Raw genomic sequence first — 16,399 nt, forward strand, 5'->3', positions numbered from 1 at the left:
ACCCCTTTTTCACCGGTTCACCTCTCCTATTGGGATTTTCTGAAAACAAAAAAATACGTATTTCCTTATTTTTAAAGATGATTCTAAATACCAATTTTTACATCTGTAAACTTTCAAAGTTTTGAGATATAGATATGCTCATTTTAAAATTTCACCCCCCTTTTCACCCCCTTAGTGAAGGAATATCCAGAAATCCTCTCTCAGCGAGCACCTGCATCTTAATATGAATATATCCCCAAAATTTCATTTCTTTATGTCCAGTAGTTTTGGCTCGGCGATGATGAATCAGTCAGTCAGTCAGTCAGGACAAGTTATATAGATAACACCAACACCAACACCTCCACTCCAATATAATCCATACCCTTTCTTCAATTCTTTTTTGATCTTTCCCCTTCCATTTTGTCTCACTTATTCCCATCATTGCTATTGTTTTTCTTCTCCACGTACTCTATCATTTCTTTTACCTTGCCATTCAAAGACATAACATTGATGATACCGATTCCTGTGATGTCTGGTAGTCCACTTCTCACAGTTCCCCCAGAGCGCCAGGAAATGCGCGTCACTTCAGTGTGATGCCCTAGCATTTTCTGAGGCCTCGATTCACAATGGGTTCACCACTCCCAAAAGTATTTAATTACTTTTTGCCAGGTTCAAATTAGGCCGCCCCTAACATGGAGTCAGACGCCTTTTTTAGCCACTCCTCTGGAGTACAGACGCTACGGGTTTGCCCCTTCCGCCATCTCCACCGTACCGATGGCCATCTTCTCCACCGTAGATGCCGTTGAGATCTTCTTCCCATAACCCAGGGCAAGGACCCTCCATATTTATGACCCCTGGAGAGAGGGTGTTCCAGTATTTTAAAGCCCCCAGGAATTGGAATAACTACAATGGACGCACATATGGTTAAAGTGCATATTGAGACAGAAACATGTGCCAGAGGACTGAGGAAAAGGAAAAATAATATAAGTCTTTAAGAAGGGGGCGGGGGGCAAAATGTGTGTGATGCCTACAGAAGAATTACACTCTTATCACAAGTTGCAAAATTACTGAAAAGAATATCAGACAGCAGTATGAGAAGAAAGGTAGAAGGAGAGTTGCAAAAGGAACAGTATGTCTTTAGAATGGAAAGATCTGCAGTGGATCCAATCTTCAGCATGAGGCAATTAATGGAAAAGTGTTAGGAATATAGAAAGTTTCTGGTCAAGACATTCATAGATCTAACAAAGACATAAAATAGCGTTTCCAGGGAGAAGTTGTGGCAAACAATGGTCAAAAATGCCTGGGTATACAAACTGTAAAATGGTGCAAGCAATGTACAAAAACTGTGTCAGCAGCGTACAGAATCCACTTGGAAAGACCGAATGGTTTAGAAATAAATCTGGAATAACACAGGGGAGTGTACTGTCCCTTTATTAATTCTTTTCTTTTTTGCTAGGGGCTTTACGTCGCACCGACACAGATAGGTCTTATGGTGACGATGGGATAGGAAAGGGCTAGGAGTTGGAAGGAAGCGGCCGTGGCCTTAATTAAGGTACAGCCCCAGCATTTGCCTGGTGTGAAAAGGGGAAACACGGAAAACCATCTTCAGGGCTGCCGATAGTGGGATTCGAACCTACTATCTCCCGGATGCAAGCTCATAGCCGCGCGCCTCTACGCGTACGGCCAACTCGCCCGGTTATTCATTCTAATGATATGGGTGAAATTGTAAAGGTGATAAAGGAAGCATATGGGAATGATGAGACGAAGATATTGCAGTCTGGGAAACAAACAGCAAAGAAGTATAAGAACAACTTGATGCACTGAACAAGGAATTTGAAAAGTATGGTACGAAAATCAGAGCAGAGAGAAACGCAAGTCCATGGTGATATTAAGAAAAGAAAGACAAGAGAAAGGGATTGTGAAAACTGGAGGTCAAAACCTTGAAATTGTTGACAGTTTCATATACCTAGGTAGTAAATCTATATAAATGAAACTGTAATGACAGCGTGTCTGTACATTGACTATTTTGGCAAAATTTTCATTCAGTTATCTATTTCAGGTGTAATAATGATGATCTCCATATTTTTTAGCTTTGATGTCTGTCCGAGTTCTCATACAGTAATTTGAAAACTGGATATATTTCTCCGAAACTTCATATTTGGAATCCACCTGTCCTTGGGTAGGTTTTAGAGCCAATATTGTTTCTAAATCCCTGAAATGACTGGGGTTTATATGCAACCAAAACCGTGATTTTTCACTCCCACAAAATATACACAAACAAACTTAATGGGAATCAATTTCTAAAGCTTTTTTCTAATGTGCCATTTCAATACGAGGATTAATAAAGGAGATCTCATTAACGGACCATTTTTCAGTCTAAGTTCGAGCGGACTTTTTAAAATTTTTTCGTCGATTTGTCTGTTCGTCCGTTTGTTGCGTTCTTATAACTGGGAAACTACTCAATATATTTCTACCAAACTTTATATCTGTCCTTGGGTAGCTTCTAGGGTCAATATTATTTCTAAATCCCGGATTCGTTTGGGTGTGTATAGGAAGTCGAAACAGTGATTTTACCCTCCTGCAAAATATACACTGCCACCATTAATAGAAAACTACCAGCCTTAACGAAAATGAATTTCTAGAAATGTTTCTCTCATGTGTACCTTTTGGATAGGAGGATAACAAGGGAGTTATCATTAATGAACTGTTTTAGAGGTTGTCATATATTTTCAGGTTGGGTTAAATGTTTTAACTAAAGAGCCAATTTACTATTTTCGATAGAACAGATAATAAGAGAGGTTATCGCCACTCCTAGTTTCAGATGAACAACAATATGTAACCGAGAAGAAGGGAGAATTACGCACAACTTCCGACCAGGAACTGTATCGTTCAATAAACTCTGTGATCTGTCTCCACTTTGTTCAGTTTTACCGTACTTCAAGTTACTGCCACTTGCTTTTGTAGAAGAATATCAGTTTAGCATGCCGTGTTAAATGTTTGATTGCAGACATGTAACTTTGTGTAAATTCAGAAAGGAATCGTGAAATTGAATACCAATTTCCGCACGATGAACGGGTACATATGCTGGTGCAGATTAAAAGGCTGGACATGGAGATTAGCAAGAGAGTACAACAGGGCAATTCTACCAGAGTGTAAAAAACTTGTCTGGAATAAGGAAGTACCAGGGAAGTGTAAAGAGATGATGTACAAAATGTATTATGCACCCATACTGGCCTATGCGGCTGAGACCTGGACAATGATACCAGGAAGTAGAGAGGAGAGTAGAATTCAAGCCAGTAAAATGAAATACATAAGAAGTGTGATAGAAAAGAGAAGGAAAGACAGATTGAGAAACGAAGATGTGAAAAAGGAGTTCAGAATGAAAAATCTAAATCAGAGAATTGATAGGAAAAAACTAAGATGGTCTGGACATGTAAAAAGGATCGAAGAGGAAAAAAATACCAAAACATAATCGAGATGGAGTCTGAGGGAAAGAGAGTGAGAGGGAGACCTAGAACAACGTGGATCGATTCAATAAAGAGGAGCGCAAGAAGAAGAAACCTGGACTGGAGCAAAATGATGGAAGAGGAATGTAGAGAAGTGCCATAAATGCCCCTACCAGGCAAGAGCTGGATAAGGGGAAAGGAGGAGTATGATACAACATATCACACTACCAGCCAGCATAAAAACATGGATTAGTGAATAGCTACTTACTTCCACGTAGAGGAAGGGGATCCGGCCATAAAACTGGGTCATGTTGATATCAAGTTCTGATCCCAATCAAATGGGCAAAAAGACTATGAAAAGGAATAAATACAGTATTTTACAATGCAGTGGCGTGCGGTGAACACATTCGTTACCCCAGCTGCAAAAATGTATTTTAAATGTAAGCAATCGTAGCCCCACTACACTCTCTAAGGTCAACGTTACCATTTTATAAGGCAGCAGTTTTTGTGGAAAATATTTTCAACCACAAACTTGCACATATTTCCAAATTGATATTCACGACAGTGACGACACCATCATAACTTAATCTATAGCAGATTTTAAACAATGTACTTACAGTTTCACCCGATGATGCTTTGTGATAGTGCAGTCATGGTTTTTACAAAAATACACTGGGACAAACTATTCGTTCTTAACTTAAAAAGCCTAACCTAAACTGAATCAGAAAAATTTAACTGGTATTTTACCATCGCCGAAGTTTTATAGCTTACGGAGTATACCTGCATCAACAACAAATGAGGAAAACATTTGTCACGACATATAACACATATTATATTCATGAAGAATGGCACAAAACTCGCAAAAACTTTACCTATAATCCAAGAGGAATACTACAAAAATTCACTATATTACCACCATCACAGACAACCAAATGCAAAATTCTTTTACTTCGCACTTAGCTCTGTGTTAACGCTGGGCAACCTAAATATTTTTTTTGCGTCTATCGGAAAACATGCGCTCTACACGTGCCATCGATGAATTGCTCGAAAAACATTATACATGCTGAAATCCAAATATACAATATATTTTTCTGTTACAATTGATTTCATAAACTGGCTCTATTTTTATTAGCAAGACGATGTGCAAGTGGCAATACTGTTTTTTGATATTTTTCTTGTAGTCCCTAGTGTGTGGCGCTGAACACTTCGAGTGTTAAGTATTAAAACTAACATACCTTACCCAAGCTAGCTGGCCTGTCGCTGTAAACTGATGCTGGGGGAGAGCCTACAGCCCCGCCCCGCTCCCAGGACAAGGATGCTTCAAGTACTTGCGTCAACCAAGCAATTTAAATTTCACTGGGGTAGCTCCCTTTTACACCGGCAAGGAAACGCAGCTCGCTGGAGAAGCTGAACTGCAGTAGTGCGAACGGATTGCCGAGGGAACTGTACTTGGCTTGGCTTAGATGTCCGCAGCTTTTTAAACTTTATAAACAACGTTCTAAGGAATAACACGAAAATGTAAATACAAAATTATTTACCCCAGCACCGCTGGGATAGATGGGATTCAGTGTACGCCAATGTTACAATGATAAATTATTATTTATTAGTTAATATATCCTTGATCTCTTCTTTTATTCATTAAATGGCTGTGGTGTTTCATTTTTTTGCTGTACAGTAAAGAAGTCAAACTGTTCCTTGTTTGGCATCTGGAAATCTGGCAACTCTAGCCTTATAGTAAAGCTCTACTGTGTGCTAGGTATGTGGTTCCTTATCAAATGTACCCTCACTCTATTTCTGTTATGAGTTTTGAAAGAACACAGGTGACAATAATAAGTGTTATATTCACCCACTGGTTTATGAACTGACATGTGTGCTTTCAAAGTGCATTTCTGGGAAAACTTCTTTTTACATGTTCCACATTCAAATTCATACATTCCTGTATGTATCACATGATGTTTCTTGAGAGCAGTTGAACTACTAAAGCCTCTGCCACATTTATCACACTTAAATTGGTAGTTACCCGTGTGACCCACAAGATGGCTCCTTAAAGATTTTATAGTTGAAACCACAACACCACAAACATCACATTTATATGGCTTGATCCCTGTGTGTGTTCTTTCATGAGTGGTAAGATGGTTCTTATCAGAAAATCTTTCTGGACAAACGTCACATTTATATTTCTTCTCCTCAGCTAAATTAGACTGGAAGTCCTTCCCAGAACTGAAAACAAATTCAAAGAACAATGTTAAAAATGAAAACAAAGACAGCATATTACTGATAATTTTAAACTTTACTGAAGGGAGAGTGTTAGAATGGTAGTAAATTTTTTAGTTTGTTTAATCCTACAAAGTTTTGATAGTAATATCCAGACCAGAACCAAGATGGTATTGCATTAAATAGTAAGATGTTATTCAATCCTCATTTATTCTGTAAGCAATTTTCACACTACCACAAACATTTTCTTAGCAACCACTTATACAAGAGGATACTGTCCCCTTTTACGGGTTGCTCAGCTAAGCAACACGAGAGTACCTGGAGGTTCGGTACGTCCGTGGTGGCCGATCATAGCTATATCAGAACATTTATTTAACATTTATATAACCAGGGGCTTGTGGCTGGATAGGTGATGGCATACACAAAGAACAACTCAAATACATATAAGGTGGACGTTAATTAAACAAAATCATATGAATGTCATTCTTCTTGTCCAACATTCATGTGAGAAAATGTTACAATTTTTCATTCCTTTGAACTTCACTTAAAGTGACTAAATATAAATATTTGTATTTATTATGTTTCAGATCTTCTTCTTGGTTCCCCATGATGACAGATTTAACTGGAAATCAACCAAATAATTCTAAGATTAGTGTAAATTTAACCATAACTTCCCCAAAAAGTAAAAGATCCCTTCCTGTATAGACTACAGTCCCTATCTAATTATTATTTTGCTAAATTCCTCCCTTTCAACTCATTTTTATTCCTTTAACATTCAAAATCCACTTTATCAGGATTAATTTCCTTGAAAAATCGAGTATATGTGTCCTTGACCCGATTAATTCTTTAACACAATTTATCAGTGACCATGTGGTCCAAAAATCTTCTCTCTCTCTGCTTTATACAATATTTACAAGATCTAGGAATTTAATTCCATCGATTCACTGTTTTCATGCATGCATACTTCCCAAGTCTACTATACTATATACAATTTACAGGAAGATCTGGTTTGTCTTATTAAATAATTAATTATTTGATTATTTATGCCATTATTCATACTCATTAGCCTCAGTTAGTCATTAATAATTGTTAAACACATGAAAAAAGGAATATTTCCCCAAAAATAGACTTAGGATTAAATTAATTCTTCAGAGTTTAATGTTCATAAGTTATGATCCTAGTCATCTCATTTACAATAAGTTGACAATACAATACAATATATTGAGTAAATAATATTACAGCGAAACCTCGTTAGTGCATTCCTCATAACACGTTTTCCCGCTTAGCACGTCGTAAAATCGAAGTCCAGATTCTCATCGTATTAAAGCTATATAAAATACCTCACTTATCACGTCACAAATTTTCGCTATTACCGCTTAGCATGATCACATTTTTCCTAGCCTTGAAAATGTTATTTGTCATCCCTTAAAGCCGGTCTCCACTGATTAACATTTAACACTAACATGTTAAATTTAACATGTTACAATTGACATGTATATTGTGATTATGTCTTCCAATTGACTTTGCATGTTAACTCAGAATGTTGAGGTTAACACTTTTAACATGTTGGCGTGTTTTCCGCTCCAAGCGGAAAACATGTCAAGTCAATTCGTTGTTCTTGAGATGTTGGCACAGCTTCGGCAACTTCCTTTCCGTTTCCTTGTCAACAGATAGCCAAATATGCAAACGATGTGCTTCTCGTGAAGTAGGATTATAATTACAACACTCCGCATCATTCATTCCCTTTGTTATAAGCTACAAATACAGTACTGGTACAGATACGCGCACGTGTGTCGTTCTCTCTGCACTATACTAAAATTTATAGTCAAAAATGGAGTGGAGCAAGATTACTTTGGACTTAATTAATGAAATAATAGAAAGGCCTTGTTTGTGAGATGTCTCATCAAAGGAAGGCAGTGATAAAGCGAAGAAAGCTGACACTTTCCAGGAATTCTAAATTATCTATAATTGTTCCCGTGAGTGCATCGAAAACAAAATCTAGCGTCCCTCCGCTCCCAGTACAGTCGAGTATTGCAACAAAAAAAAAAAAAAAAAAAAAAAAAAAAAAAAAAAAAAAAAAAAAAAAAAAAAACAACCCAGAAAAGTGTCGGGGCGGGAGCGGACAAAATTTATACTTCAAAATGGTTTGCTTTTGAAGCAATGAGCAGGATGACGGGAGGAAATGTGTCTAATAGAACTGCATTTCTAAATCATAACAAGAAGCAACAATAGCAATAACAAAGGCCAAATCCTCTTCATTTGAGTCCATTGTCCTTGTCTGAAAATACCAGACACCACCTAAATATATTACCACAAACTGATATGATGAACTACCTGTATATAAACAAAGGAAGTCAAGTTTAACATGTTTATTAAGTGTGGACACAATGTTAAATGAAACAGTATTTAACATTTAACATGTTGATGGTCTCACCAGTTAACATTTAACACTTTTAACATTTAACATGTTGTTGTTAATTAATCAGTGGAGACCGGCCTTTATGGAAGGAACGTGATTTCCAACTGGGGTAAAAGCCCTCGCCGCAGTTGCATAATAATTGGAAAAGGTCTTGAATTCTTGAACATCACAGGATAAATTGCACCTTCGGGGTGCAAGCCATTAGTCTCAGAAATGCTCAGTTTTTGTTTGCTTGCCGGCTTGCAGTGAAACTGCACAATAACACAATGAGCCTGTTTGTGCTGGTATTTCGCATTCCATTCAGAAGTTAAAAATGTATTTCATGTTTAGTTGTACAGTGACGGGTAGAGTATATTTGTCGCAGGATAGCCTACGTCTGGAACATAATCGTGTGAAGTTGGCCAGCGTGGTGTGATAGCCTAATTATGGATACAGAAAAAGTCATGAAATTACTTACTAATGAAGACAAAATTAAAGTTTTCCAGCAAGTCGGCTGGCATCTACATCTTCAAGCACGAAGAAATGGTGGATTGTTGAAACTCGCACCCTCCAGTTTTGACTCTGTTATTCGAATCGATCTTGGTCGGTTGAAGTTTAGTTCGATTCAAAATGGCGGCCAAAGTCATTCTGCTTCAGTCACTCATGGCCGTATATAACCTCCAATTCACTGTCTAAGTGTTTGACCAGAAAAATAATGTGTAATAACCCACTGGACCGAAATAAGAAGCTTTCCCTAACATTTGTCTAAGAAAGAGTGTGATCTGCAATAATACTTCGATATTTTTATAGGCCCCGTTCAAATGTTTTCATATTCATTGTTTGATGTTTTTAACACTTTTCAGTGCACCATTGTTATATTATAAGCCCCAGCGGATTAAGGCCTCATATATGACCTCTCATGATTTTTCACCTCTTTTAATACTATCTTGTCAGAGAGTTTCACTGTATCCATGGATACTGAACTCTTTATGGTCCTTCGTAGGATACCTAACATCCTTACCTATTAGCAAATCGGCATGAGGTCTTTCTCTTGGGTCGTCTACGGGTTCTTCATCACTAGCTTATGTAAGAGGCGGGTTTCGGTAATTTAAACTATCTACCAAATGAGAGGAGTCGAGTCAAAATAATTTGATATTTATTTGTTATTGAGGATGACGTTGAAGAAACTCATGACATTATTATCATCCCTAAACAATGAACTCAATTCTCGTCCATTTTAAAAATAACAATAATAACGATGATGGGAGACTGGCTTTGGAAACCTTAACTCAACTGCCTGAGGGGCATCCTTACTAGAAATCACTGTCTTAATAAGAATGAAATAAAGAAAATCTGGAGATCCCTAAGATCGGTTTCCATGTGAGACTGCATGTACTATCATAATGATTTGTGATGATCCAGCCCCCGTAGCACGAGCTCTGGACTCTTGGTATAATTAAGGCAGTCCCATCGGTATGTGTCACACACACAACGGTTGTAATAATAATAATGTTATTTGCTTTACGTCCCACTAACTACTCTTTTACGGTTTTCGGAGACGCCGAGGTGCCAGAATTTAGTCTCTCAGGAGTTCTTTTACGTGCCAGTAAATCTACTGACACGAGGCTGACGTATTTGAGCACCTTCAAATACCACCGGACTGAGCCAGGATCGAACCTGCCAAGGTGGGGTCAGAAGGCCAGCACCTTAACCGTCTGAGCTACTTGGCCCGGCACACAATGGTTGTACGGCATGAAAACTTAATTGAATCGATGTGACCTGCGACTATGTCATAGACCGACGTCTATCTTTGTGATTTACGTTAAAGTCATTGTGGATGATGACCACAAGTAAAATGATGTTATAATGGCAGATGACCCTAATCTAAGTCACTGAGGTTGATGACCCCATGACCATACAAATTTCTAAGCTGAAGGCTGAACACAATTAAGTTACAGTAGTTGATGACCAAGGTTCCCACAGTAAAAGAAACCCAAAACATCTGATGCTCAACAAATCAAAATAAAAAATGATAACAACAACAACAAACGCTCACAACACTTGTGGCAGTAAAGTTCCTTTACCATCGGACATGTCCCCTTAATCGTTATGTTAGTAAGTTGAGATTTCCCAGCAAATAAAACTAACATTTTCAGAATAAGTTTCAAGTTAGTCGCTTGGTTTTAAGCTAATTCTCAAAATACGATTTCACTGAATTAAATAAATTAAGTAATCTCATAATTCTAATTAACAACAAATCTTATCTACCCCGGATGAATGGTTTCTTTAAAATCTGTAATTATTTAATTAAAATATTGTTTTATGCTCATACTTTTCTTCATCGCCGCTGAAAACGGAATACATTGTACTCTTTATTTATTTCATTACGTTACACAACAAGCTTATCTTATTACACTAACAATTATTAAAAAACTAGCTTGGATAATCCTAACATTAAATCCTACCATCTGCATAAATTTACACACTACGCAAAATAAACAATCCATGTCACATCGCTTCGTTACATTCAAATGAAACTTTGTACAACCCTCAAATAATATCTGACAACATCACTACCCATACTCAAATGTTGGCATCCCTGAAAATGGTTATTTCCAACATATCATACCATCTTCCCATTTCCGTCCCTTCGAAAATGAATTCAAGTTTCTACTAAAATGAGTCTCTTCTAAATAATGAAATCTAATTCCAAACATTTTACTACAAATGACAAATATCAGTTACAGTTAGTTTCTTTCTTAGCAATGAGCTGGCTCGATCACCTAACAGCTGGCAGGAGTAACGGGAACACGAGCTCTCCCCGCCCCCCTCTCCCGTTATCTCTAAACAAACGCACATGTTATTTTAACTTGCATCAAATGAAAAATAAACTAGCCTCACTGGCAATTCCCATGAAATATAATTCTTGATCCACATAGATTATGCGAAGAGATTTAATTTAAGACGTCACTCAAATATTCTTACCCATCACGGTCCTACGGTTTCACATGGAATCTTAACTGCTGACTGACCCTATTCCCATCTCAATAAATTACGCAAAATAAATCCTCGGGTTTTCTACACTGAAAATTCTGGCATCAACACTACAGGATTTCAACAACCTGATTCACAATCCTTCATTCCTTCCCATTTTTGCAAGACTTGAAACACTCGCTATCACAAATTCTCTACACGACAATAATATGGAATATCTCTCTTGGGTGACCCACAATGCTGTTACATAAAACACTCTGTGACAACTAACCATCTCTCCCCGCATATCTGAGCTAGTATTTCTAAATCAAAACTCACAAATTGACTTATAAAAAATGTTACCGTTATTTTCCTCTCATCAATTCTACACAGAATTCAACAGACTTTGGAATAGCAATCCCCTGTAACAAATTGTATCAGTCTCGCCTCGTAACTTTCCTTGACAAAATAACAACAACAACAACAACAACACAATTGTTTGCCTTCTGCACCAGCTCTAAATGAATAACCACAGATTACGCTTAGATGAATTTCATCTTTACATCGAACAGAATTTTATGATGCATTAATAGTCTTAACTCTGGCAAACCACAAATATACAAAATAAACGTACGGAAATGATATTTTGCTTTAGTTATTATATTCGTTCCTCAACCATCAAATCTACTACTATACAACACTTCACATCCTAGTTTTGCAACTTTCCCGATTATCCAAGAAACATAAAAAATGACCTTTTGTCATATTCCACCGACATTTTCACTAAACAAAAGGGTGACCAAGAAACGTCACACGCACACACATGCACGTGCACGTGCGCGCGCGCGCGCGCACACACACACACACACACACGTGACACTATGAAATAAATAAAAGCACTTTATAAATATGGTAATTCACATATCTGTAGTTGTACCTCGTCACCCATCATTACAGGCTCACCAGCCTCTCTCATTCTTTATTTAGCCATCTCAACAGATACCTGTAGTGGCTTTACAAAACATATTTTCCCTTCTCTGTTTTTATCATTTACCTGAAAATGACATAGAAAAAAAAATGCCCTTCACACATTCTCTTCTTCGCGAACCAAACACGATCTTCAAACACCGATCCGCACACGCAAACAAAGTTAAATAACTAAATATGGATTAATTCAATTGCAGGACTTTGGCATTACAATGACCGTCTGTTGCCTTGATATGAATTTACATGACAGTTCCATATGAGAATACTGTTAACTTGACTAACAATTTGTCTCCACTTGGAGATGACATTATATAGCCACCTTTGGCCAAACTACACTCCTGTGTGGACTTAGTCTATTCAACCGATTTTTACTATTCTTCTGAGTAGCATGCAGTCGCTGCAAATTCCCTGAACACAATGCGGGATTGCAAAATGGCACACCGTTCTTTTATAATATTTACTCCCACTCTCTGCCATCTGCATTTATCGCCAGAAATTTTACAGACTCTCTTTCTACCCCATAAAAATGTACTGATGGCAGATCACGACGTAACACATAGTTGTTTAATTTAGTAGCGGTGTTGATGATAAGCAAGTAGAATAAGGTTGAGGCTTGAGAAGCAGATACAGGAAAATCAGTTCGGTTTCAGAAGTGGAAGATCAACAATAGAGCCCATTTTCATTATGAGACAACTAATGGAAAAGCATTGGGAGTACGGGAAGGATATGGTGATGACATTCATTGATATTGAAAAGGCATATGACAGTGTCCCTAGGACGAAAGTTTGGGACAGTCTGGTGCAAAAAGGAATTGGACAGGGATTAATAAAAATGATCATGGCATTGTATAAGGAATGTTGTAGTTGCGTGCAAACACAAGTTGGCAGGACAAGTTGGTTCAAAATAACTAGTGGGATGAGACAGGGAAGTGTTCTATCACCAATCCTGTTTACAATAGTAATGGATGACATCATGAGAACAGCAAAAGCAGCATATGGAGGAAGAGAAATGAACATGATGTTATTTGCAGATGATATTGTGATTTGGGGAGAAGACGACAGGAAGGTTCAAGAACAGTTGAATGTGGTGAATGGGAAGATTGAAGAATGTGGATTGAAAATAAGTGTAGAAAAGAGTAAAACTCTTGTTATGACGAGAGGGGAGAAAGAAGGGAAAGGTCAGATTAGACTTGCAGACAAGCCCCTGGAAGTAGTGGAAACGTTTAAATACCTGGGGAGTGAATTAATGGAGAATGCTCGACTGGATGCTGAGATTAGTAAAAGGATTCAAGCTGGAAGTTGTTTCTATCATAGTGTAAGAAATATGTTATGGGACAAAGATGTGCCAATGGAAGCAAAGGATACTATGTACAAAATGTATTACGTACCCATAACAACTTACGGAGCAGAAACTTGGACAATGACAAAGAAGGATGAGAGTCGAATACAGGCAGCCGAAATGAAATTCTTGAGGAGTATGATACAGAAGAGTAGACGAGACAAAATAAGGAATGAGAAAATCCGGGAAGAAATTGGAGTGGAAAAAATGAATGATAGAATAGAGAAGAGCCGACTAAGATGGTTTGGGCACATAAAGCGAATGAGCGACGAAAGAATGCCAAAAAAGGTGATGGAAATGCAAATCCAAGGAAGGAGAGGCCGTGGACGACCTCGATTGAGATGGAAGGATACCATCCAACGTAGCATTATAGAAAGAAACCTGGACTGGGACACAGTGTTGGAGGAGGAGTGGTGGAAAGACCGAAGAAAGTGGAGAGGAACCATATTTGCCCCTACCCGGCTACAGCTGGATAAAGGGAAATGATGATGATGATGTTGATGATAAGCATTTAAGGATTTCTCTTAACCAACTGAATTGTTAAATTACCTCATAAGATAGGCACTATATTTGGCTGATGTAACAGAGTTTCAACGAACAGGCACATCTTTCAGCAAATTTCCTTCTGGAGCTATTTAGTGGTCTAAAATCTTTATCATTAATGTCCAAACTGTTTCACTTACAATTTCCTGACGTTTACTATGGCAGTTTCATCGCCAACTCTTCTTAAAATGAATTTTTATTAGAAAAATTAGTCTGGAAATATCCCTGCCCCTTCTACATGTGCGGGTGACATAATTACTTTAGCGTGAGAATGAGAATCACCACTTGTTTCTCCACGTGCCGTCTCTGATCAGAGACAAAAATGTAGCTAGAGCTCATGACTTGTAATTTATATAGGACCTCATGTAATGACTTTAGGTCTCTGGTTCCTTATGGCACAAAGGTCATGGGTTCATATTTCCCCCAATGCAACGAATTTCTTTCATGGAGAGATAAGGAATTCTGCTTTAACGTAATCCAGATGGTGAAATCTCTAATTTTGACATCTGATGAAAACATGGCCTTTGAACTATAGCTCCCATATTTCTTCCCTCTTCTGCACCTGCTACCTCCTGGCGTGAAGATATTGGTTGATATGCTCAGGTTCTTGGTCATCTTGCGTCATCACGTCCATCTCCTGTGAATTGATCGTGACTACAATTGAAAATTCGGTGGTTTATTTTTCCGATCATTTGGCGAATTTGAGTTCCCGTCGAAATGAGGTGCATTAGGATTAAGGTTCCTATCCTGACGGTACGTCTCCCGCATTGCTTCTGTATTAGATAGATCTTGGGCTCCAACACAGTTAGTGTTTACTTCTTTCCGCTGGATACTCTCTTTCCACTTGTCTTGTTCCGTACCTGACCTAGTTCCCTAAGGTACTGATCTCCTTCCCTTCTTCTCTCTTCATATCCATGCCAACGTTCAGGAGGTGTGGAATTGTCATATTCCATCGCCTATTCTGTTCGTTCCCACGATGGTATCTACAGTTACGATCTGAGTTTCCTTGGTTCCGACCCTGATTCCGTCTCCACTGCTCCCGAGGCCTGTCCCACTCTTCATGGTGATACCTAGGCTGTTCCCAATTCCTTCTACCTTGGTTTTGTTTCGTTCGACGAATTCCAGAGAGCTTTGGTAAATAAATTTTGGAATTCAGAACTACAGCAAAATTTGTGGTTAGAACTGTATTCTCGAAGATATAACACTGCAGGTCCAACCAAATATTCTGAGTACTTCCAAGGGCAATTAGTCAAATTCCAGGAATTGGAGTCAGCTCCAAGTCCACACGAACTCGTTCAGGCGATACAAAAACAGTTTCCACCTGATGTTCAGAGGGTATTAATCGCTGCTAAAGCTGAAATACCTATGCAGGCAGAGATGATACTTCATCAATTAGGTGATACTCATCATCAGTCGGTACCATGGATAGCAAGGCAATCAGAACACCAAGTTAATGTGGTCAACCATAGCCAAGGTAATACGCCTTCATATTTCAATATTTTTCGGGGGTAAAAATGAAAAATTTAAACATCACGTAATTTTTCCGTCATTGCTTAACTCTATAATTTTGCCAACTTTCAATTTACTACCTAGTCTGGCAGATTGTGCCGTCATCTTGATTTGGGGGAGGGGTTAAAAATGAGGATTTTTAGGAAATTTTTAAGCCCATGAAACCTATAGGTTATAGTTTTGGATAAATATATCTGACTGCGTTCTTATGCTGAACCCCAAATTTGAGACTCCCAGCTTGGCCCCTTCAGGGTATTTTGAGAATTTTCTATTTTTCTAGGGATCCTGAAGTCATCAGCTTCTCTGGTACCAAGTTTTAAGTTTCTAAGATGCCTGGAAGTGCCTCATACATTCTTATGTATTTTCATTTTTATACCTTAATTTATATATATATACTGTACAGTATATATAGATTGTTCCAAACCGACTTCCATTTATTAACATAGATTATATTTCACCCCCTTCCCGAGGGGTTCTAGGCGCGACTTGCCCCAAAAGTATTTTTTCCAGATGGTAGGTAATATTTGTATGCCCCTGACCCCAAAGGGGGCAGAACTTGTACTTTAAAAATATCTGGATTGTCACTATTCATCTCAGCAATGCCTAAAAGTATGGATTCAACACTATTTTTGATTATTTTTATAAATCACTCACCCCTCGCCCCCACCCCAAAGAGGGCCAAAGTTGGACTTTAAAAAATTCTAGAGTGTCAGTATTCACCTCAGCGACCCCAAAATCTATGGACAGACAATTGAGGACTGTTGAGTGATATTTAGTTGGAGTTGCACTTTTGTGGTATAAAGATTTTTGTTACAATTTTGATACGTTCGACTCTATTTTGGATGATTTTTTATGTATTACTCCCCCTTGCCCCCCAACACGAAAGGGGCTGAACTTGGACTTTAAAAAATTCCGGAGTGTCATTCATCTCATCGACCACAAAAAATATGGATTCGACACTATTTTCTAATATTTTTATATGTCACCCCCCTCGCCCCTCTGCCCGTACGGT

General features: G+C 38.1%; 1 protein-coding gene across 5 annotated transcripts in view; it reads right to left on the reverse strand.

Moving 5' to 3' along the window:
• Positions 1–4,633: 4,633 nt before the first annotated feature.
• The window catches only part of LOC136874942 (zinc finger protein 98), a 116,355-nt gene continuing 104,589 nt past the window's right edge, over positions 4,634–16,399 (reverse strand). For 2 of the 5 annotated variants that reach the window (XM_068227936.1, XM_068227935.1), the window contains one exon: positions 4,634–5,645. In XM_068227936.1, the coding sequence (XP_068084037.1) occupies positions 5,168–5,645 (478 nt within the window). In that variant the 3' untranslated portion in view covers positions 4,634–5,167. The remainder of the gene's footprint in view (positions 5,646–16,399) is intronic. The other 3 variants (XM_068227938.1, XM_068227937.1, XM_068227934.1) reach the window with 2 other exon arrangements.

Source organism: Anabrus simplex, chromosome 5, assembly GCF_040414725.1.
Source record: "Anabrus simplex isolate iqAnaSimp1 chromosome 5, ASM4041472v1, whole genome shotgun sequence".
NCBI lineage: Eukaryota > Metazoa > Arthropoda > Insecta > Orthoptera > Tettigoniidae > Anabrus > Anabrus simplex.